This window comes from Cherax quadricarinatus, chromosome 42, assembly GCF_038502225.1.
Source record: "Cherax quadricarinatus isolate ZL_2023a chromosome 42, ASM3850222v1, whole genome shotgun sequence".
Taxonomy (NCBI): domain Eukaryota; kingdom Metazoa; phylum Arthropoda; class Malacostraca; order Decapoda; family Parastacidae; genus Cherax; species Cherax quadricarinatus.
Window position 1 is genome coordinate 19,292,954 of NC_091333.1, and position 25,945 is coordinate 19,318,898.

General features: G+C 37.8%; 1 protein-coding gene across 1 annotated transcript; it reads right to left on the minus strand.

Annotated features, from left to right (window-relative positions):
• Positions 1-247: 247 nt before the first annotated feature.
• LOC128695670 (disks large-associated protein 4) lies at positions 248-20,633 on the minus strand. Its single transcript, XM_070093397.1, has 3 exons — positions 20,414-20,633; positions 14,746-14,883; positions 248-14,608 (listed from the first exon to the last, which is right to left on the minus strand). The coding sequence occupies exons 1-3, from the start codon at positions 20,609-20,611 to the stop codon at positions 14,327-14,329; spliced, it is 618 nt and encodes a 205-aa protein (XP_069949498.1). The 5' UTR covers positions 20,612-20,633; the 3' UTR covers positions 248-14,326.
• Between the last annotated feature and the right edge of the window lie 5,312 nt (positions 20,634-25,945).

Here is a 25,945-nt window from a genome sequence, read left to right on the forward strand (position 1 = left end):
ACTTAGCCTTACACCAACATCAAGACATTCCCTTGAAGAGGAAGGAGTATCATCATCAAATTCTTGAGGGGTTTAATGATGTTACTCCTTGATGCTGGTGAGGGGCTCTTGATCTAGGGAATTGAACCTGTGCTCCAATTCCCTGAATGCCTTCCATTTCACCCCCCCCCCACCCCTGGTGGGGAGGGGGTGGTTAAGTAAATATTTGAAAGAGGTCTAAAACAAGTAGGTACATCATAAAGATAAATTATTTTTTAAAATTTATTTGTTCTGACACTTCACTGACCCATTATATATGGTAATTAATCACTTTTGTTAAGTTAATAAAATTTTAACATTTTGGTATATAAAACTTTAGACATATAAAAGTTCAGACAAACATCAACAGCTGCCTAATTGTACAATTACTGCATACAATGATGAACAGATATATCAATACATTGTTAAAACAAATGTTCAAGTGGGAAGCAGATACAAGGAACATTTCTAATATTCATTACGTAACAAATTCTTCCCGTACAAAGAAACAGCAACAAGTTTACAATCTAACGAGTAACCAAAGCCATGCCTGTCCAAAAATAAATATAAGGGTCAGCTTGATTCTTTTATAAATTTGAGGTACACTCTTGCAATATACATACATACAAAACGAGTGTCAGCTAAATGCTTTGTAAATGTGAGGTACAATCTTGCAATTCATTAACAAAGAAATGTGATAGTGAATAGATTAGCAGTTCCTGGAGAACTCACTCTCTACCAGGAATCTTAATAGCTAAAACAAATTTAATTGATCAATGTCTGTCAGGGAGCTGTAGGTCTGCTAAAAACAAGTAACCATTATAAAATTTAAAGCCTACAATAAATAGCAGATAAATACAGTATACATTACCTAAATATAGTAAGAAAAACTTGTGCTCCTAAATATTAATATAAAATTTAAATGCATTATAGGAATCAAATTGATTACCAAATAAAACTGGTAAAAAAATTCAAAACTATATACAATATGAAGTACCAAACATTAAAAAACTTGTGTAATATTAAAACACATTTTGGGATAGCATCTGCATGAATGGAACTAGGTATTAAATGCTTTGCATTAGAACCAGAAAGCACGGTTGATTTTTTTTTTTTTTTACTAATGAGCCAAGGCAAATATAACTGTTTTGTGTGTGTACACCTTTTTTAAGCTTTAAATGGAAAGTGCAAGTTTTTTTTTTTCATAAAATACTAACCATACAAACAATAAGTGACAAGTAGCTGGTAGAACTGCTGGTAAATGTTCATATACAAACCGATATTTTTTTAAATGTTACTCACTATTCAAACTAAGTTGAATAATACAGTACAACACAATAGGATTGGTTCGATGAACCACACAGGAACTCGGCTTATTAAATGCACAATACCCCTAAAATACCAGAAAAATCTCCCTGTAATGCTTATAAATAACTGAATTGATGGTATATTGTGTAGAAACACAATCATAATTCTATATCAATTTCCTTTCAACTTAATTTTAAGAAAACATTCAGCAAATTTTTTTTTTCTTTTTGGACCCAGAATATTTCAGCTGACATAGGTAGGTGGCATTTTCCATAGGTCATCAAATCAACACTTCTCCCCCCACCCCTACACACAAAAGAAAAAAAAAAATGCTTTGGAATTGGTTTTTATAAGTCGCACAATTGTACCGAGAATGCCACATCTAGAGGTGGCAGTTGTAGACAAAAAGGAAGTCATAAGTATTAGAGGATTAGTATGGTTAACCTTTAACTTTTTTTTTTTTTATTATCAGAAATATCACAAGGTCAAAATGTACAATGATTCTCTTTGAAAGCCCTCAGCAGTGTATAATATATATACATACATACATATAATGCATACCTCAACCGTCTTGATCATGCAGGTAAGCAACATGCAAACTAATAATACAGCACTTCTCTGAGGTATGAACTACACTGACTATGTGTGTAATCATTGCCAGGAGTTGAATAATCATTTACTAGTCAAAGGGAAAACCCATTCCATCATCAAAAATGCAATACTCCCTCATATCGTCGTATGAACCATTCACCAACTAAAAACAGTGTCTTGTTTAAGGGCCAATATTCGACTACCTCTCAGTCAACTGGGAGAGCAGTATGAGGCATTATAGTTAATGAAAACACTTACAAACCTCAGGAGTAACACGTGCACAATTGTCAAAGAATACAAGACCTCTTGGGCAGAAGAGAGATGGGGTTACTCATAGAAGTGTGATGAATGGCTAAGGTAATACAACAGAAGACAGTAAGTAAATAAACCTACCATTGTATTACCATTCTGAATGACATTATGGACATTTTGTATAGCGAAAACTTCAACATTCTACTCAAGAGACAGCTTCAGAAACAGACATTCTTAATAGAATGCAGTGTAGAAAAAGTTACCCTGAAATCCATGACTTTGCATCTCTTCAATGCCAGACATTCCTTCCCTCCAGCACTTCAACTATCGACAAGTGCCACCGAACTCTCCAGACAGGCCAAGAAACTCTCTCATAAGCTTGCTGTCCTACCATCAATGCCTGTCTACAATAACACAGTGTTAGCAAAATTACCTCGACTAACTAGAAAGTTACAAACTTTATGCAACAACGGCCCATGGAGAAGGATAGGACACTCCAGAATAATCATCATCATCTGCCTCCTATCCAGCACTGGACAAGCTCTCAGCCTTGACTTTTAAGTTTTCCAGTGAAATACACAAGAAATATACTAATCTAAATAGCATCATAAAAAATTACAGGTCTTAAGACAGCAAAACCCAAAAGGGATGTACTCAAGACCTAATTACTGAAGCTGTTTCTGAACCTAACAACAGTGTTATCCCATGGAGATACATCAAAGCACTGGAAAATTTAAGAACATAAGAAAGAAGGAACACTGCAACAGGCCTACTGGCCCATGCGTAGCAGGTCCATGTCCCCCCCCCCCCCGCATTAGACCAATGACACTCCCCCCCCCCCAGATTAGCCCAATGACCCACCCAGTCTGATCCTCTCCACCCAAGGATGGAGCACTGCACCAGACCCAGCAGCACAAGCTAGTCAGGTCCAACTCACACCCACTCATGTATTTATCTAACCTATTTTTAAAACTACACAACGTTTTAGCCTGAATAACTGTACTCGGGAGTTTGTTCCACTCATCCACAACTCTATTACCAAACCAGTGCTTTCCTATATCCTTTCTGAATCTGAATTTTTCCAACTTTAAACCATTGCTGCGAGTCCTGTCTTGGCTGGAAATTTTCAGCACGCTATTTACATCCCCTTTATTTATTCCCGTTTTCCATTTATACACCTCGATCATATCCCCCCTAATTCTATGCCTTTCAAGAGAGTGCAGATTTAGGGCCCTCAGTCTACCCTCACAGGGAAGATTTCTGATACATGGGATCATCTTTGTCATCCTCCTCTGTACGTTTTCCATAGCATTTATATCCATTCTGTAATACGGTGACCAGGACTGAGCAGCATAGTCTGAGGCCTAACCAAGGATAAATAGAGTTGAATAACCTGAGGACTTCTATTATTTATACTTCTAGATATGAAGCCAAGAATTCTGTTAGCTCTATTGCAAACACTAATGCACTGTTGTCTTGGTTTTAGATTACTGCTAACCAGAACTAAATCCTTTTCACAATCAGTAGTATTAAGATCTACATTATTTAGTTTATATGTGGCATGGTTATTTACATGTCCAACATTTAGAACTTTGCATTTGTCAATATTAAACTGCATCTGCCACTTCTCCGACCATTGCATCAGTCTATTCAAATCATTCTGGAGTGCTCGTGTCCTCATTAGAATGAATTGGACGGCCTATTTTGGTGTCAACAAATTTGCTTATGTTGCTATTTATTCCCTCATCTACGTCGTTTATGTAAATTGTGAACAACAACGGGCCCAACACTGACCCCTGAGGAACACCGCTTGTGATGTACCCCCATTCTGATTTCTCCCCATTTATGCAAACTCTCTGCTGTTTATTTGTCAGCCATGCCTCTACCCAGGAAAAAAATTCTCCTATTCCGTGTGCCTTAAGTTTCCTCAATAGCCTCTGGTGTGGAACTCAATCGAAAGCCTTACTGAAGTCCATATACACTATCATATTCATTACCATGATCTACCTCCTCAAACAATTTAGTGAATTATTATTATAATCAAAAAGAAGTGCTAAGCCACAAGGGCTATACAGCGCTGCACACCTTAGTGAAAAAAGTTAGTAAATTCATAAGACAGGAACGCCCCTTTGTAAAACCGTGTTGAGAATCATTAATCAATCTGTGCCTGTCAAGATGGCTACAAATTGCTTTGGCAATTATTGATTCCATAAATTTTCCCACTATGTAGGCAAGGCTTATTGGTCTATAGTTCGAAGCCAAGGACCTGTCACCTGCCTTGTAAATAGGTATTCATTTGCCATTTTCCACTTATCAGGCACTACGCCAGTTTGTAGTGATATGTTAAAAAGATTAGCCAAAGGTATGCTAAGTTCCTCTTTACATTCCTTTAACACCCTTGCAAACAGTTCATCAGGACCTGGGGATTTGTTAGACAAATAGAGAAACTAAAACCTGAGGACCATGTCACTAGTTACTGCAATCATACATAGTTTATCATCATCCTGTTCTACATAACCTATTATTTCAGGAATATCGCTAGTATTTTCCTGGGTGAAAACTGAGAGGAAGTAGGTATTTAGAATTTCACACATCCTTATCACTGATCTGACCAGAGTTACTCTTAAGTGGGCCAATCTTGTTCCTAATCTTACTTCTGTATACCTGAAAGAACCCTTTTGGGTTAGTCTTTGAATCCCTTGCGACCTTAGCCTCTTAATCCCTTTTTGCTTTTCTTATTCCTTTCTTTAATTGAATATATTGATTTCTTAACTGCCCATCCCCTCTTTTGATACGCCTATATATGCCTCTCTTTTGACCAATGAGATGTTTTAATCTATTGTTCATCCATTTGGGATCATTTTTGTTAGATCTAATTTCCCTACTCGGAACAAAAGTTGTCTGGGCAGCTAGAACTATGCTCTGAAAAATGTCATATTGGCAACCAAGATCACCTACCTGACCCATAGTCAGGACATCCCAATTTAACCCACCCAGGTAATTTTTCAGTCCCATGAAGTCGGCCAAACGAAAATCTGGGACAGATTTGATTGCAGTTATCTGGGTAATTCCATGATATATTAAAACTAAGTGATTTGTGATCACTTTCCCCAAGCTCATCATTAACCTCAAGATTATTAATTAGTGAATCTTTGTTGGCAAGAACCAAGTCAAGCAGATTGTTTCCTCTAGTTGGTTCTGTCACAACCTGTTCTAAAAAGCAATTCTGAACCGTATCAAGAAAGTCACTAGACTCAAGATTTCCTGACATATTGTTCCAATCAATTCGTCTAAAGGTAAAATCTCCCATTATCACAACATTTTCATATCTAGATGCCTTATGAATTTTGTCCCATAACAGCTTAGTGCCCTCCCTATCAAGGTTTGGGGGCCTATAAATCACACCCAGAATTAATTTGTCATGTCCCTCGAGAAACTGTAGCCAAACAGATTGTGTTCGATGTTTCTAATCTTATATCATGTCTAAGACAACAATTTAAATTTTGTCTGACATACATCGCCACACCACCACCCTTCCTGTTGACCCTATCAGTGTGGAATAGTTTATAACCCTGTATGTTTCATTCAGAAGGCATTTCTCTATCTTTCAGGTTGAACCAGGTCTCTGTTATACCAATAATATCTATATTACCTGCACTTGCAAGTAATCTTAGCTCATCTATCTTATTTCTTAGACTCCTACTATTTGTATAGTAAACCTTAAGGGAGCTAGTCACTCGTTGCCCTCTACTATCCCTCTTTGTTTGTTGATCAATTGGTTTGCCATTACTAGCAACTTTATTTTGAATATTGTCTTTTAAACATATCCCTGAGGTATCCTGGTAATAACTGCTGTTTTCAACCCTAATGCTGCAGCCTGATTGTTTCCCACAAACGCCCAAACCTCTATCAGTTTAAATTCCTAGACAAGTCATCAATTACCCTCTCAATTGAATTGGCTAATGCAACCACTCCATCCCCAGAGAGATGAACCCCATCCCTTGCATACATATCACGTTTGCCAAAGAATAGGTCCCAGTTATCAATGAATGGGATTGCAAGTTCCTTGCAGTACCTGTTTAGCCAGCAATTTATACCAATTGCTCTAGACATCCATTCATTGCCCACTCCCTTTCTAGGCAAGATGCTACATATGACTGGGATCCCTCCTTTAGACCTAACTACTTCTATGGCTGACCTGTACTTACCCAGCAGCTCCTCTCTCCTGCCCTTCCTAATGTCATTACCCCCAGCACTAAGACAGATAATGGGCTTGTTCACATTACCTGCCATAATATTATTCAACCTGCTGACTATGTCACCAACACCAGCTCCAGGAAGACACACACTGCCTGACCTTTCTGTCTGTTACAAAATGCACGGTCCATATATCTTACCTGAGAATCGCCTACTATTAAAATATTCTTACCTTGATTAGCAGGGGAATCAGTGGTACCTTCAACCTCACTAACCACTGAAGTACACTCGTCTTGGAGAACAGAGAATCGATTTCCTAACTTCACATCTTCTCTATTAACTCTCCTTATCTTCCTTAACTGTGAACCACTTGCCACTTAGAGCGGCTGCCACTATCACTGCTGGCGACCATTCCTTCCTTACCAGCTAAATCCTTCTCACACTCGCTCCCAAACTCATCTATGCGAAGCTTCAGCCTCCTATTTTCCTCCTGAAGTAGAATCATCTCCTTCAACACCTGAACCTGAGATTCTAAAACACTACAACAAGCCATGGTGCTTGGTAACAGCCCACGCTAACTCCCAAGAACTTAGGCAGGTATAACAGCAGGTGACCACTGACCTCAGCAAATGGCAAATGACATCTTGAGCATCTTTACCAGGTTGAGTCTAGCAGGTCAAGTCATCATCATGAACACTACCAATTCAACACAAAATAAACATCCTACTTGGTGTAAAGATACTTAATGAACCCATCTCTAAAACCGCATAGGAATATCACACCAAACACTTTTTGCATGATATCAGATCTATCCTTAGGAAATCTGAACAGGAAAAAATACTTAATGTGATTCCTTTTAATCCCAGACCACCCCTCAAGGAAGGCTCCTTGATCTAGGGAATTGGATCTGTGCTCCAGTTCCCTGAAATAAGCCTAAATACCTTCTGAATACCCAACAGGCCCTGTATACTCCTATGGGTTTAGCGTTTCCCCCTTGATTATAATAATAATAATCCCAGACCAGCACACACATATGGTCTTCCTAAAAAGACAAACCTGACATCCCAATGAGACCTGCCACCTCAGATATTGGAAGTGTTCCACATCAACTACAGCACTGTATGACTCTTGTGGGTTTAGTACTTGATTATGATAATACAATCAACATCAACTAGCTGGTCTATTCTACAACTCTTGGGAACTATTAGCTGTATGACATCGGTGGTTTAGCACCTAGTTTTGATTACAATAATTGGAAACTATTAGCACAGTCCACCTAAAAAACACTGGAGATCTTTACAGTATCAAGGATAAGGAATGAGAAATAATTCAGTTTCGACATGATGTCCTTGTTAACTAAAGTGCCCACCACTCGAGCCATTGATTGACTTACTTCTTGCAAGTATTCACGAATTTGATTTGCCTCTACATGCACAAGATTCATTGATGCCACTGAATTGTGTGTCAATTATAACTATTTTTCATTTGAAGACTCCATGTACAAGCAGTGTTTTAACTTGGCCATAAGTTCACCCTTTAGTACTGTAATGGCCAACCTATACATGTTACATCTAGAGAAAGTGTGACTCGGTTGACAACTTAACAATTAACAGGAACCTATTAACATCCTAGGCCTAATATAGTATATACATTTTGGATAATTACAAAACTAACTTGTATACGTTTTAAAAGTCGCATTTCTCTCTCTCTGTGCTGTTACAATGTACCAGGATACAAAAATATTAAAAATCAAGGTTTGTCTAATAATATTTGATTATTTTTTCCTCTAGGACAGCTGTTCTCACTGGAGTCACTGTCAAGAATTTAGGGGGTCTATGGCATGCTACCATCCCCCTACTCAAGAGTGCTTCCTTGATGCTGGTGAGGGGATCTTGATCCTGAGAATTGGTTCCGCTCCAATTCCCTGACTTAAGCTTGAATGCCTTCCACCTTATCCTCCACAGGTTCCGTATAATCCCTATGGATTTAGTGCTGCTCCACGATACTAATATGTATAGCATGTTACAAAAATTTAGAAGATTTGCAAGAACCTCAAAGATTTTTTACAGAATGAGGTACTGAAAATGAGCAAACATGAAAAACTTAATTTTAGAGAACATTTACTTAGAGCTTTAATTTTTTTTTTTTTTTTTGAGGGCAAGAGCAAGTAATGCTGCTGTCTCAGTGATGCTTACAGGGTCATAGATAGTACAGTGGAACTTCTACTTGCAAGCGTGTCCACGTGAGAGTTTTTCCAAATGCAAGCAGTCGACGGGTCGATTTTCTGCTTCCATACGCGAGCAAAATTTCCACAAGTGAGCAGACCTCAAGGCAGGTTCCTTGACACTGGTGAGGGGATCTTGCTCTTGATCTCGGGAATTGTATCTCATTTGTTTGTTGGACTATCTTATTGAAACTTGGGCAATGTATGATGGAAAGATGCTTCTTAATGTACACCAAAAATGAAAGAAATCTAAGCATAAATAATGGAGTTCACTTCTCAGCAATTAGCCACCCCTTAGTGGTAATTTCGAATGGTTTTTATGGTTGTATCCTCGTCTTTTTGGTCTCATTTGATAGAATGGAAGATATATTACAGAAATAGATATGATTTTGATTGCTTTCACGATGAAAAGTACCTTGAAATAGAGCTCAACCTAGGAGAAATGGTACACTGCTTGGCTGTTTCAGTGTAAACAAATGGCATCACTGTCCATTCCAATATGCAGTCGTGAATGGGTTGACATATTTATACAATTACTGCAATAAGGAATAACAGTAAATCTTATATTTTTTGTGTGAATAAAAATTACAAATAATTTATATAATAATAATAATAATAATAATAATAATAATAATAATATGTATAATAATAATATGTATAATAATAATATGAATAATAACAATACATATAATAATAATAATAGTATAATACAATAATAAGAATATGTATAATAATATATATAATAATAATGTCCTACATATAATAATTATAATAATAGATGGCTTCAAAAGGCCGTCACTAGATGGCAGTGTTTACCACAACAAAGAGGGAGCGGTTGTGGCCGCCTCCACCTGTTACATAATGACATATTTTATTCATTCTAGAGTATATATCGTGTTTCTATGTTATTTATATTGTCTGTTATGTCATATTAGATGAACTGTGATATATAAATAAGCCATAAAGATGATATTAGCGAAATTATTCATGAAGTATTTTGCCCGGTCTCCAGTCAAACTCTCGTCCACCGCCGACACCGCCCATACCACTACATGAATGACACATTTTATTCATTTTAGAGTATATATCAGGTTTCTATGTTATTTATATTGTTTATTATGTCATATTAGATGAAGTGAGATAGATAAATAAGCCGTAGAGTTGATATTAGCGAAATTATTGAAGTACAGAATTCCACTGGAATGGATTAATTGCATTTCAGTTAATTTAAATAGGAAAACTGACTCTGCAAATGAGCAAATCCAGTTGCGAGCAAGGTCATGGAACAGATTAAACTCGCAAGTAGAGGTTCCACTGAACTACACACCCCACTGGCTACTTGGCAGGATCGAGCTCATGTATCTCATTTTACAGCTAGACTTTTGTTGCTGGTTGAGTGGTTATTGCTACTATTAAAAGAAAATTTTAATAGGCTATTTTCATACAATGAGTAGACCTGAAGGGTGGAAGCTGTGTTTTATTTGAAGTATAAAGTAATGCATATTTTGTCTTCAGTTTTATCAACCAGATAATTTAATTCTATGTAGATATAGATTTAGTTACAATTTTTAGAAGTGAAAAGATTGGAGAGTGAACACGGTAACATGTATGAAGGGATTCGGGAAACCTGGTTAGCCAGACTTGAGTCCTGGAGGTGGGAAGTACAGTGCCTTCACTCTAAAGGAGGGGTGGTACTGGCATGCCTCTGGCAAGACAGTGATGGAGTGAATGATAGCGAGTTTTTTTTTTTTTGGCGGGGGGCGGGGGAGGGATCCTGCCTTGGTAGCAGACTGCCGGTTTGTTAAAAAAAAAAAAAAAAAATATATATACCATTCACTTGCCTATTATCCAGCTCTGATGGGGAGGGATGAAATTTCTTATGGGTCTATTTTTTTTTTTTTTCCACTTTAAGCATTATTTGTTTAGGTGTTCTGTATGTAAGGGGAGGAGAGGAAGAGAAGGAAAGGGGGGAGGGAGGGGTAGAGAGAGAGTAGGCACATGGAGACTGGGAGGAATGGAAGTTGGGTTATTGGGTGGAGGCAGGAAGTAAAAGACAAGGTGGATGGGGACTGAAAGGAAGGGAAGGGAAGGAGTGGTGTTGGTGAGCACGGGGCTAAGGAGAGAAGAAAGGTAAGCGATGCTGTGTTAACCACTGGCCTAATGCACTATTCACTCTCATCTTCAAGTCTAATCTTTTTAACAACTCTTTATAGCAAACTGCTTTATATCAACATTCACAAGATGAAGCAAAGAAATCAAGAGGTGGGTGTGGGAAATCCAAAGGCCATATTTTGAACAAAATCTTATGGTTGGTTTTCAATTAAATTAACGTGTTCCCATCAAAAGAAAATGGGCACTCGTCAAAGTTGGGACTAGGAGTGAGGGAGGGAGAAATAATATGATAGTCACAAGTCCACTTGAGTTTTAAACTATGGTCAACTCTTGTATCGTGCTTGTAAATAGTAATTTTTTTTTTTATCAAACATTAGTTTTTAAAAAAGGTAGCTCAGCCATGAAAATTTTCCTGTACTGGGACTGCAATAGCTTGGGGGGAAAAGCCAGCTGCTGCTGTTAAATGTAACCCTATTTTTTTTTCCTGTATATTCTTTACACATGATGTTATACAGAGCATTGATTTCAGAAGTATTTTTTTTAACATTCCAGCCATCTTCCACTGAGGTGACATGACAAAGAAAACACTTTTGCTGTCTTGCCAGGAGGGCACTGACATCACAGTGGCAACCCCCACCCACTCCTTCAGAGTGCAGGCACTGTAATTCCCATCTCCACAACTCATGTCTGGCTAACCAATTTTTCTAAATCCCTTCATAAATGTTACATTGCTCACACTACAATAGAACATCAAATCATGAAAACCATTTGCCTCACTCCTATCTAACATGCTCACAAGTCTGTTGGATACCCAAACCCCTAGCCCTCTAAACCTCCTTTACCCCCTTCCTTTCCTAGGATGACCCCCTACCCCCCTCTCCCAAGATTTATATGACCTATTCATCCTATTTTTCTCCTCCGAATGTCCAAATCACTTTAACAGCCCCTCCTCAGCCCTCTGAATAACACTTTTGGTAACTGAATTCTCTGCATAATATTCACACTTAACACTGCCCTCAAACACGACATCTCTACTGCCTCGAGCAGCCTCCACTTTAACATTCAAAACCTATGCAACAGTATTGATATCACTATACTCTGGTACATTCCCATTTTTCCTCCATGGATAAAATCCTTTGTCTCCACAGATGCTTCAATGCACCACCCACCTTTCCTCCTTGTCAATTCTACAGTTCACCTCATCTCTCACAGAATCATTTGACACGTCCATTCCCAAATATCTTAACACATTTACTACCTCCCTCCAATCTCTCATTGCCTATATTTTTTTTTATAATCTCACCACCCTGCTCTCTCCTATGTTTAATTTCCTTTTACATGCCCTCCCAAATTTGTTTACCAACCTCTACAAGTTCTCTTTTAAATCTCCCAAAAGAACCATCCCACTGGTAAAAAGCAACTCTGACAACTTCCACTCCACATCAGATTCACACACTTTCAGTCCCACACCTCTTCCTAACACCCTAGCAATGACATCTTTTACAACCCAATCTATAAATGTAATAAACTATGGTCACATCACACACACCTCTTAAGGTCTACATTTACTGGAAAAATCATCTCCCTCTCTCCTACATACCCTAACCTGTGCCTTGCTATCCACACAAAAGCTCTTTATGATAATCAAATTAAGCACTAAAGGGTCATAAAGTGCCTGGGAAGGGAAGGGGGCCACTGAAAGCATCCAGGCTCAAGTCAAAGAACTGGAGTATAAGTACAATCCTTTGCTCAATAGCCCCTCACCAGCATCAAGGAACCTTCCTTAAGGAAAGAGCAAAGATAAACCTATATATATAAGGAGAACAGTGAGGTGAACTCATACAAGGTGTGCTGAGGCTTCAACACACCTCATCTGACTCACCTCACAATGCTTCCTCAATATAGGCTCATCTCTCCTCTCCCAGTTTGCCTGTGTGAGACTTTAAAGAACACTGGGCAAAATTTTCACATCATGAGTTAGGTCAGATATGAGAGTCTATACTCTCTTAACTATTACTCTATATTAACATTCATATGAAAGACTTTAAACAAATTTGGGTATGGGCTACACAATGAGCTTAAACTGACAATCAACCATAAAATTTCAATTGATTAAAGTGCCTTGTGAAAAAATATAAAGAAAATGGACAAGATTGCCAGATAATATTAGGGCATAATAAAATCAAAGCAACTGAATAATGATGTAAAGCTGCCAGATAATGGGCGACTAATTGTATGCTTGAAAAAAAAAAAAACTCCAAACGATTTACAGCAAAACTCTTGAATGCATGCCAACTATGCATTGGCTTATGTACAGAGTAATTTTCATTCTGGCTGCTTAAACAGTAACAGCTAATAAACTGAAATTTCACTTTAGTATCTAAGATCTTTGTATGCTCTGCAAGATATTTAAAATTTTTGGTCATCAGAGAATGGAAGTTTGATGTGTGTTGTCTAGAAATTAGGATGCAAATCTCCATTTCACAACCTATGTGCCTAAAGAGAAGTATTTTGTTACATGTGGTTGCATGGTCACTATATAGTGAAGTCCCAAAAATATACCTCATTGGTGTTAGTAAAACAAAGCTGCAGGTGCGAGCCGTAAACCTATCTGTGACTTGCCATCTCTGATACTATGAGTAAGGGGAAACAGAATAATCTTTAGTAACACATCACATTCACTGGAGACCCCAGTATAATGACTGGCTGTGTTGCTGTGTAGTTAATTAGAACCAATTCCCAGAAACATTTTTATCTGAAGCAGAAACCAATTTAAAAAATAATGAATGAAAGCTTTTGAAATAATCAGATGATAAACAAAATTGACTAAACAAGAGAAAATTTTTTAATTTCATCTGCCTAAATTTTAGTACGATCTTCATAATTAGTGTTACCAAAGTGCACAATTGAGTATTCATAAGTTTCTCAACTTATGTTTCAATTCAGCACTTTACCCACAAGGAAAAGATGACAAGAGATAATTTGAGCTTGATTATAGAGACATGTATACAATTGACTGCAGCAACAAGAGGTGTATTGGTGACACTGCAGGTTGTATATCTGCAAATATTTGCAGAGGAAACAAACATCATGCAGTTCCAAGACAGCATTACTATGATTAAATGTGTAAAAATGATCTGGCACTGAAGCCAGTAATAACATTTTAACATGGAAAGAAATCCTACTATTAATATAACACTCATCTACTGTCATGTCCTTTTTTTTTTTTCTTCCCAAGATTAAAATTTCTAACAAAAATTCCAACGCTGAATAGTTACCATTATTTATCAGAAAACAAGAACATTTCTCGAGTTGATGCAAATTCACAGATGAAATATGGTTTTCTATATTCTAGAAATGTGTGATATTGTCACCCACCTCAAACAAGCTCATAATGGCTTAATTTTCCACATTACTTCACCTGACTTATTCAGCTAGCTTATAGCCATTAAAGCTGACACCTGTAGCACTCAGTGGAGAGAGAGAGAGAGAAAAAAAAAAAAAAAGACCAGGCTTAAGGAAACGTGTACTACTTACAGACGCTCATCACTATCAACACCCACTTGCATACTTATCACAAATTAAACCTTCAAGGACTTAAATGCCAATTACATTCATACTCCTCTACTTGCATTCTGGGATAAAAATTTCCACAGGAGCTTCACTGTCTACTCCCGATTGTCTTGCTTCAGCTTCTGCTTTCTTGGCTCTCATTGCTTCCTTCATAGCCTTCCGTCTTTCTTCTAGCATCTTCTTGCGGGCTTCATCCCTAGTCTTCCCCTCCTCTGTTTTCTCAATGCTAGCCTTTGTGGACCTAGCTGGCCTTGATGGTCTAGGTGCAGGCTTCCTGCGTGCATGACCAGTGGTGACATTTTTATCAACTCCATCAGTAGTATCTTGGCTTACCTGTAGCAGAAAGATGAGTAATATCAGAAGTAGTCTTATCCTATTAGCATTATTTTATGACTCGTTTACATAAATTACAACAATAACTACACGTAACTTTCGCAGATAAATGCACAGACTAAAGACAGCTCAATTACCTCCTTCCATCCATTGGCACGAAGCAGCAAAATTTCTTTTAGAGAATTTTTGATATCTTCAACTTGGATGGATACCATATCCCAAAACCCAGCTAGATCTTCACAAGTTGTAGGAAATTCCTCGCCTATAGTTCCAGCCTAAGATAAAAATGAAAGTAATATAAACTGTAAGTATTAGCTTTTGCTACACACAGGGCAAGTAGGATGATTAACAAACCACTAGAATTGTTTGCTTACTCAGTACTTTTATCATAAAAATTATATTAGTGCCTGTCATCATTCCCAATATTTGGCTATACAGTAGGGCCCCACTTATTCGGCAGGTTAGGTTCCAGGCTATTGCCGGAAAGCAGAACTCCATTTTTTCCATTTATAAATGCATATAAATGCCAGATAACAAGTTCACACTAACATATATTAAGCTAGCAATAGAACTTGGCATTAAAAAGTAAAATACACACACAGTACACTCATTATTTACCTCAAAATATTTGTAGTCTTAATGTAGGGCAAAAGGTGAGTAGTATTTACTCTAAGAAGTCAGGTGTGGTAGCCCTCCTGGCCACCCCACCCACACATACTATACTACGATGCTTAAAGCTCCCTAGAGTGATAAAATGCATATACAGTAGATGCATTACTTACCTCAAAATATTTGTAGTCTTAATGTAGGGTGAGAGGTGAAAAGTATTTATTTGTAGAAAGTCATGTGGGAGGTATGGCATCCTGCCTGGCCACTGGCACTTATACCTACTACAACATTAAGCTCCCTAGAGTGATAAAATGCATATATAGCACACTCATTAATTACCTTAAAATATTTTTGTAGTCTTAATGTAGGGTGAGGTGAGTTTTATTTGTATGAAGTCAGGTTAGGAAGTATGGATAACCAGGAAGGGCAGCCCTCACCACCCTACCCTACCCACACGTGTAAACAAACCAGACGAACACGTCTGGTTTTGGTCATTTTACATTGTGTACAAGTTGTCTTCACGTTGATTCAATACAGTAAATAGAGAGAAACACTCCCATTCTCACGTAACACCATTTTTAGAAGAAATGACGCCCTGAGTGTAGGCATACGAAAGGAATAATTTTCTAGTTACCCCCAGTAATATTATAGTGTACACGTTGTCTCTGATGTTGGACTACAAGTCGCCTGGCTACCACAAGTCCTACAAGTCGCCTGGCTACCACCTCTCATATTTATGTTAATTTATTCAACTGTGGGGTGTATTTAGATGGATTAAGCAAAATGTCTATATTAACATTTTATATGACATTTAATGCTCCTCAGTGATTATTATTATTATTATTAATATGGCATCTTCATGACTAATAAGACACTCTTAGTGATTTTATTGTGTACCTGCATGCCAGCACAGTGTGTAAGTTTACTTAGGTACAGGTACATACATATAATTGTCAGTTATAATAATAATGTAGGTATGTAGTCCGCCTGGGCTACATACCTACACCTACCTACACAACTACACAATATTTAATGTGGCCCAGAGCCATATTATTACCATCAACATACCATGTTCACCGAGTTTAATCGTTTCAAACAACTACCTTAGATGCCATCATAAACAAAGGAAGAAGTAATGAATAATTCAAGCTGAGAATTGTAAACAAAAGCGTTATGTATTAAGGGGAGTGATGTAATGTTTTCCCTCTGCCCGGCTACTACACCTCCATAGTATATAAACATAAAATGTTTATATGTTATAACGTGTTTCTTATATAATTTTGAAAAAATATAATAGATTGGTTAATGAAAATGTCTATTTTGATGTAAAATAAGACATTTAATGTGCCCAAGAGTGATTATTATTAGTATTACGTAATGTTTTCCCTCCACCCGGCAACCACACCTCCATAATATATAAACAGCATGTTTATATGCTATGTAATGTGTTTCTTATATAATTTTGAAGAAAATATCACATATGGATTAATGAAAATGTCTATTTTGATGTAAAATTAGACATTTAATGAGCCCAAGAGTGATTATTATTACATAAGATAGAGATGTGCTCATGGAGAATGTAAACAAACTGGGTAGCCCACACCATATTTGAAAGACCACTTGCCCTATAAAAAGTTTTGGTCATAATTTGAGACTGTCGTATTAGGGGAACGCCATAAGGCGAAACACCGAAAAGCGGGGCCCTACTGTATTAAAAATAGGCTATTCACACTAGTTTGCTAATAGTGTGATTAATATACCATTGTATTACAAATATAATCATTACAATCAAAGCCATAATGTTTTAATTACATTGCAAACCATACTCATAACACATTCCAAGCCACAGATTAGGGGATGTCACAAATTCTGACAGGCGGGGAAATCTCCCTGCTTTTTAGACTAAAAAATGGGTTAGCCTCTTAGTGAAGCACACAACCCACCATCAGATTAGTGACTCAGCACTATAAGATGGCTGGAAAATATCAGGGATGTGTTTCCATAAGACACCTGCTGACCATGTTCACCCATCAGTATAAAATGGGTACCTGGGTGTTAGTCAACTGGTGTGGGTTGCATCCTGGGACAAAACTGACCTAATTTGCCTTAAATGCTCTGCACAACAAGCAGCTTTCTATATAGTAGTATGTCACTGATGTCAGTTAGGCCTGTATACCATGTACAAGTACTTGTAGTAAATAAAGATATTATTATTGTTGTTATTATTTTTATTATAAAATTGCATAGCTCATGAAAAGCCTTCACAATTAATGTTATTCAATTTTGAATGAACTTTTTCAATCACTTTACATAAAACTGAACTACAGGTGGGCCCTGCTTTACAGTGCTTCGATTTATAGCATTTCGCTAATGCAGTGGTTTTCAATTATACTTATTCTTCATTTATTCAGACTTCCTACAATAAATATATTCACCACTTACTACAAGCTAAGGACAAAAATATTTTAAGGAAAGTAATGTGTGTACTATAGAGTAGACCATCAATTAACACAGTAATTACATTCCTGAAAATGCAGTGTTAGATGAATCCGTGCTAAAGGAACTGAAGAACGTGTGGGAAAAACAGGGTTACATTCTTGGGACCCCCAAAATAAGCAAAACGACTTTTTTTTCCTTAAGGTCACCAAATCTTACAAAAATAAAAATGGTAATGCAAATTGCTGTTCAATGTTATGTTTTTTCTATTGCTTATGGGTAAAAATGCAAGAAAAATAATATTCCTTACTTTAAATTGTGGTTGCTGGGGTTTGGTAGTGATTGTGAAGGGAGTGGAGAGGCATCTTGGGATGAGGTAGATGGTAGTAGAGTCAGTAAATCAGTTGTCAGTCCAGTCAAGTGAGTCAGACAGTAAGTCAGTCAGTCAGGTTAATACAGTCAGTCAAGCTAGTACTGTCAGTCAAGTCAGTAGGTCAGTGAGGTCAGTCAATAAATCAGTGAAGTCACTCAGCAAATCAAGTCAGCAGGTCAGTCAGTAAATCAGTGAAGTCATTCAGTCATCCATAAACTCTAGCCATTTCCACCACACGTAAACCATACGTGTAAAATAAATTTTACAAAGTGTCGGACGAAAATATGCCACAATTTGGCAATAGTGTAATGGAAAAAACGTGCAAAAAAATTCAAGTTAATCGACAGTCTACTGTATATTCACTTTTTAGGACTAGTTGTATTGCTTACTTAATATATGACAGTGTAAATGTTATCAGGCTTTTATGTGTATTTGAAAGTGTAAAGAAGCTGTTCATTTTACAGTAGCAGTCTGAAACCTAAAAATCACTTTACAGTAGCAGCCTGGAGCTTAACCTGCTGTATAAGCAAGGCCCTCCTGTACATGTATATGGAGGAGCCTCAAATGAGATTTTGTATCATCTCTACTAATTACTATGTTCTTTTGTTAATTTAATTTTTTTCTTTATGACTAACATAGCATTTCTAAAACCGTACTTTAAGTTAATCAACTAGAATTCTTCCGATGCATTCATTTGTCACTAACAAGATATGAAGTGTTACAGTAGTTCATCTGTAGAACAAAGGCTATTTTATCAGAGCTCTTCAGAGAGGGTCCTTTGAAGTCGTGAGGGGCTCTAGATCTGAAGTGGACCTCTAGTTCCCTCTCTAGGACCAAATCTATATACCTCCAATCCTTTTCCTCTTTCTTCATTTGGATTCAGACATAGGTAAGTTTCTAATCATGAAATTTGAAATTCAGCTCTTAGGCATAAGGAAAAAAGATCATTGTCAGTCCTGTTCTAATACAGCCTTCCATGGTAGTCCTGTGGTGGTTGTCACTCAACCCGGTGGGAACTGGATTATTTTAACACGTGCTTGATAGCCCTCCTGGAACACAGGCAGGTCATTTGGCATGGGGATATAAGAATGACAAGGTTAGCTATGGTTTAGAGTGGGTAAGTGGTTTCTTTTTTATTTATTCTAAGAGCTGCCCCCATTTTTCACCACCTCATGGTTAACAAGGTTTATTCTCCTGGACCCCAGGTGACAACAGCATCAGAATCACTTCTGAACAATCTTCTGCTCCTCAAACCCAATACTAGCATTTGACTTGCCTATTCTGGTACCAGCAATGCAGCAAAGCCACAAATCATCTGCATGCTATCTGCCAAAAGATAACAAACAACAAAACTAATGTTGAATGCATACCCTGATCTCACAGCAAGAAAAAGACATCCTGGGAGCCTCTTCCTCTAATACAAACCTTCCAAAGAAAACAATGAATTAAATTCTTTTCATTATAGCCAATGAATCTCAAAACATACCTGAATGACCACTAGGCACAGGAATTCATATTGATGGTAGACCTAGTGACAGTCCACCAACATTCCACTCTCAATTCAGGCCAAAAACTGCCATCATCCCTCGTGACTGAGCAGTCACACTTCACAGAATGTGCCCCAGACATACAAAAACAATTAAAATTAGAGAATCTTCCAATCACCAGAGTTGGCAATCGTGTCTGCCCTGCTCATAAACAGGAAATTCCCCACCAATACAGTGTAACTAACATTTGACAGCCATATCCTCTTTCTGCTCAGTATACCTAGCAGGTATACTGAGCAGTAAAACTATCCTACAAAACTAAAAGTTGCTATTTTAAACCTAGCACATGGACGGAGTTTGCTTTTCCCATGATGCACTGTTTGGGGTAAGTTTATTTTTTTATACTATGTACACTCACTATGCAGACCCCATTCTCTCATATCTAGGCTAAAATTTACCAGTCAGAGCATATCTGCATGAACCGAGCTCATGACACAGAACTACTTGCGAACCCTGGCCTCAATGACGTAGTCCTATAAGATGGCCACAGAAAGAGTTAATACATACCTGGTACAATAAGCAAGAATAAAATGAAGACCTCATTCCCTTCAGTAAAGTTGTTCACTCTCAATATAAAAATATAAACTTGTAACAACTTTCATCAGAGGTCTAAATATACCACAAGCAATAGTATACTACAAATTCCAAAACATAAATAGCTATATCTAGCTCTCAGTCGCACAAAAGCCCAAGTACATTTCATTAAAGCTCTCCAATGTAACAATAATATTTAGATATAAATTTTTTTCAAATACAGAGAGATATTACCAATACCAAACAATAACTTTAATAAAAGCTTCTGGTTTACTTAATACTGTATTAAAAAAGTACAATACTTACAATGTTCTTATGACAGAGGCCTTGAAATTGCTGAATTTTTTGTGATACAAGAAGACGTGCCTTCCCTATAGCAGCTAACACCTTTCCACGTACTTCTTCACTCATTTCTGACTCTCTCAGTTTTAGCTCAGATTCAATTTCAGCAACCTGAGATTCAATATTACTCACTACTCCTCCTACCACCTGAAAAATAAACATTCATAAAATATAAAGAAGGTTCTTACAGAGAAGTACAGTGGGAGAGAGAATGGGTAGGTATAGCAGAAAAAAAGATGGATGGTGTCGAGCTAAAGTGACAAGATGAAAAGGAAAGGTTCATATCAAGCATGAAAATAAGATATAAATGGAGGGAGTTCAGATTCAACCAAGAATGTAAAGAAGCCAAGGGAAAGTACAAGAGAGAAGAAATTCAGAGAATATAAAAGAGCAAAAATAGAGAGAAAAAAAGCTTGAGAGCTAGGAATGAATATGTAAATCCATAGAGGAGAGGAGGAGGGGGTAGGGGTCACCCTAGAAAAGGATGGAGTGGGTAAAAGAGGCATTGTGTGCAAAGGGCTTGGACATACAACAGGCATGTGTGAGCATGTTAGATAGGAGTGGAGACGAATGGTTTTTGGGACTTGATGAGCTGTTGGAGTGTGAGCAGGGTAATATTTTGTGAAGGGATTCAGGGAAACTAGTTAGCTGGACTTGAATCCTGGAGGTGGGAAATACAATGCCTACACTTGGATATTTGCTATTGAGAGTGATATCTGAACTGTTGTATCTGCATGCCCCTGCAAAGACAGTGATATGTGTGAGTGATGGTGATTTTTTTTTTTTTTGGGGGGGGGGGTCGCCCTGCCTCAGTGGGAGATGGCCAGCATGTTGGAAAAAAAAAAAAAGGGAAGTTGAAAGACATTTAAAAAATTATGTACTTTAGAACAGAAATCTAAAACTGAACCACAGATACAATGCAGCCACAAGAAATGACTATCAAGGACCAAGTCATAAGAAAAAAAAAAAAAAAAAAAAAAAAGAAAAAAAAAAAAAAAGGTTCTAACAGTTAATGACATAAAAGTATGCAAAGAGCCTACCATACCTCTGTATGTGTGCTCAAATTGTTAATAAATAAATAAATAAATAAATAAAGTCTGAAGGTACACCAAGGTAGGAGAGGGTAAGGACAAGGTTTACCTTGGTAAAAGTACTGCAATATCTTTACACATTGATGTTTCTACATACAGTGGTACTTTGACTTACGAGTTTTCCGAGTTACGAGCCGTTGCTCAGTCGATTTTTTGCTTCGAGTTGCGAGCCAAAATCCGAGTTATGAGCGAAAAAGCAAAATTACTGAAAATGACATCTGGCAAGAACCCTGGCCTAAATGGCACAATGAAAGGTAGTTTTGGGACTTGGTACTCATAAAACAATGCTAACGCGATGTTCTCACTGGAGATAATCGTGTAATTATCTTTAGTTATTGTACAAAAAAAATAAAGTTGCTAAGTTTTTTGACATTTGCAAAAAATCTTACCCTTTACTTCCACACAAATCCCAAAATATTTGGAATATTTCCAATATTCCACAAGCCAATTGTAGAACAATCATTTTTTTTTATGATTCCTGTCAATATTATTGCATTTACTTCAGTAATAAATGGTGGGCTTCATGAAATAAGTCAATAACTTACTTCTGAGATATTCAAATATCACTGCACTAATGATCTAGTGCAGTTAGCCTCTCACAAGCTCTGTTTTCTCTTATCCAGGACCAAAGAACATGATATAGGAAGGAACAGGAATGTTTTTATATGCTCGGCCTGGTCCTGGACACTCGCCATATTATGGCCAATTTTCGGCAACTTTTTTTCGTCAAAATATTGCCTCCGTTTTCGTCAATGGTACGAAACCTGTCCAGTGTCCAGCGCGCACACAAAGCTGCCTCCCCCACACATTCTCAGCCAGTCTCGTGTTGTTTCTCAGAGAGTGAACATATCCTGCGAGGTCAAACAAAGCATTTCATAATAATCCATTGTTTTTGGCACTTGTTTATTGTGTGTGACTGCTAAATAAGCCACCATGGGCCCAAAAAGCTCCTAGTGCCAGTCTTTTGTAAAGAAAGTGAGGAACACCATAGAATTGAAGAAAAATATTGTAGAAAATATGAAAGTGGTGGTGGTAGAGGTTGGTACTGGTTGTGATGGTGGTAGAGAGTGGTTGTGATGGTGGTTGAGTGGTTGTGATGGTGGTAAAGGGTGGTAGTGGTTGTGATGGTGGTAGAGGGTGGTAGTGGTTACGATGGTGGTAAAGGGTGGTTGTGATGGTGGCAGAGGGTGATAGTGGTTGTGATGGTGGCAGAGGGTGGTAGTGATTTGTACAATGTGGAGTAGGGTGCAAACATTTGTGGAGGAACATCACCCTGAGAAAGCTGTTGCAATCTGTGCCAGCGACTTTTACAATGACAGTGCCATGTCCCATTTTAGGGAAATTTTAAGTACCAAGTCCTTATCCGGGGTCACTTCCCTTCTTTGTCTTTTACTACCACTAGGACCAGCTTGAGAGTCACTGGACCCCTGTCGCACAAAAAACTGGTCCAGAGCTGTTTCTGGCATCTCTTTAAGAGTCCTTATGGAGGGGGATTTCCTTTCTAAAGAATAACCTCTCTTCCCTCTCCCCTCCTCCCTGTCTTCCATACACCAAGAGTCTTCAATAAAGGTAAGCGTCATGCTGAATGTTCATTCTTTTCTGCATGTAAATCTATACTTAACCTAAAAAAAATTTTTTTTTAATACTTTTGAGTGTCTGGAATGAATTAATTGGATTTACATTACATATTTCTTACGGGGAAAATGGTTTCAGTTTTTGCCGATTTCAGTTTTCGCTGATCTCTCTGGAACGGATTAATGATGAAAACGAAGGGTCTACTATATATATCATGTTTCTATGTTATAGCGTTTATTATGTCATATTAGATCAATTCTGATAGATAAATAAGACAGAGTTGATATTAGTGTTATATTGAAGTATTTTCTCCCGTCCCTGGGCTGTTTTTTTGGGGGCTGGAACGGATTAATGGCATTTCAATTAATTTCAATGAGGAAAATTGAAGTGATATACGAGCAAACTAAGTTATGAGCGTGGTCATGGAACGAATTAAACTCATAAATCAAGGTACCGCTGTATATGTATTATGACTTTTTTTTTTAACAAACTGGCCATATCCCACTGAGGCAGAGTGACCTGAAAAGAAAAACAAAAGTTCCTCTTTTTAAATTTAGTAATTTATACAGAAGGGGTTACTAGCCTCTTGCTATCCAATTGTATTATGAATATATGTGGTAAATTACCAGGAACAAGTGCCTGATGCAATTAGCTCTGACAAAACTGAAAACATTATAATCTTAAGCTTAAAATATGTTGCTGCCAGGATTTTTGCATGCTAATAAGGATGGATTTGCAGACAATCAGCATTAACACCTGCTTCCCCCACACTAGTTCATTAATAAGAGGTTTTACTAGTATTGGTAATCACGAGAGTAAGACACGATACATGTTGTATAAATGTATCCCATGTACAATTTGCAATTGTACATTTTAAATTTTTTGAGGTTTCATAATAGCAAATACTATGTAAAAAATAAAAAATAAAACTACTTAGAATACGAAGACAAATCTCTGATGTACATGTCATATTTTGGGGCATATAACGGTATGTAAATTTAGCATGAAATATATCCCTCATTGTGTAGGATGCAGGGTGATTTTTGAGGGTCAGATTTTGGAGAGGGAAAAAAAAAAAAGTATTATGTAGCAAAATACATTAAGAATAACATTACAGGAGCAATTTTGTATTTTTGTGTGGTATATTGAGTCTGGTGCAGGTGATATGCTGGATGAGGTGAGCAAAGTGATGCAAAAGCCTGAGCTAGAGCAAGCAAAGTAAGCCTAGACATACACACACCAGGAACCAAGGACTTCTTACTGGCTGGATCGTGAAATTTAATAAAATTGTGTGTCAGAAGTGGATGGGAAGATCAATATTAACACCTGTTAATATGTAAATAAGAGTGATTTAGGCAATAATATATGCTGTGTATTGTATTATACGTACCTTTATGTAAGATAATATTACACATCACCTATATTATTTCTTATTAATATTATGGAGTTCATCTTTTAACTACCATGCATGAGATAACTGGTATGAGCAGACCAGTGTTGGGGCTGACAGAGATGATGCACTAGTTGAGTATGACACAAGAATATCATCACAAGGAGCTAGTGACCACGTGGTTCTGTGCTTTGAATACACAGTAGAGTTACAAGTGGAGAGGGTAACAGGAGTTGAATGGGCAAAGCCAGACTATAAATGGGGGGACTACATAGGTTTGAGGAACTTCCTGCAAGAGGTTCAGTGGGAAAGAGAACTGGTAGGAAAGTCAGTAAATGAAATGATGGAATATGTAACTACAAAACGCAAGGAGGCAGAGGAAACGTTTGTTCCTGAGGGCAACAGAAATAATGGGAAGACCAGAACGAGCCCCTGGTTTACCCAACAGTGTAAGGAGGCAAAAAACTAAGTGCAATAGAGAATGGGAAAAGTACAGAAGGTGAAGAACACAGGAAAATAAGGAGATTAGTCAAAGAGCCAGGAACAAGCATGCACAGGTAAGGAGGGAGGCCCAGCGACAGTATGAAAATAACAGAATTGAAAGTCAAGTCTGACCTGAAACTGTTGTACAGCCACATTAGGAGGAAGACAACAGACAAAGACCAGGTGATCAGGCTGAGGAAAGAAGGCGGGGAACTCACAAGAAACGATCACGAGGTATGCGAGGAGCTCAACATGAGTTTTAAGGAAGTATTTACAGTAGAGACAGGAAGGGCTCTGAGAATACAGCACAGAGGGAAACACCAACAGGGAATATACCAACAGGTGCTGGATGACATACAAACAACAGAGGAGGAGGTGCAGAAGCTGCTAAGTGACCTCAATACCTAAAAGGTGAGGGGTTCGAACATCTCCCCATGGGTCTTAGAGAAGGGGCAGAGATGCTGTGCGTGCCACTAACCACAATTTTCAATACATCCCTTGAAACTGGGCAACTACCCGAGGTATGGAAGACAGCAAATGTACTCCCCATTTTTAAGAAAGGAGACAGAAATGAGGCACTAAACTACAGACCAGTGTCTCTGATGTGTATAGTAAGCAAAGTCATGGAGATTATCAGAAGGAGAGTGGTGGAGCACCTGGAACAGAACAAGATCATAAACGATAACCAGCACGGATTCATGGAAGGGAAATTCTGTGTCACACAAACCTTCTGGAGTTTTATGACAAGGTAACAGAAGTAAGACACGAGAGAGAGGGGTGGGTTGACTTCATTTTTCTGGACTGCAGGAAGGCCTTCAACACAGCTCCTCATAAGTGATTAGTGCAGAAGCTGGAGGATCAGGCACGTATAACAGGAAGGGCACTTGACAGGGAGGCAACAAGAAGTCAAGGTAAAAGCTGAGGTATCATAGTGGGCACCTGTGATGAGCAGGGTCC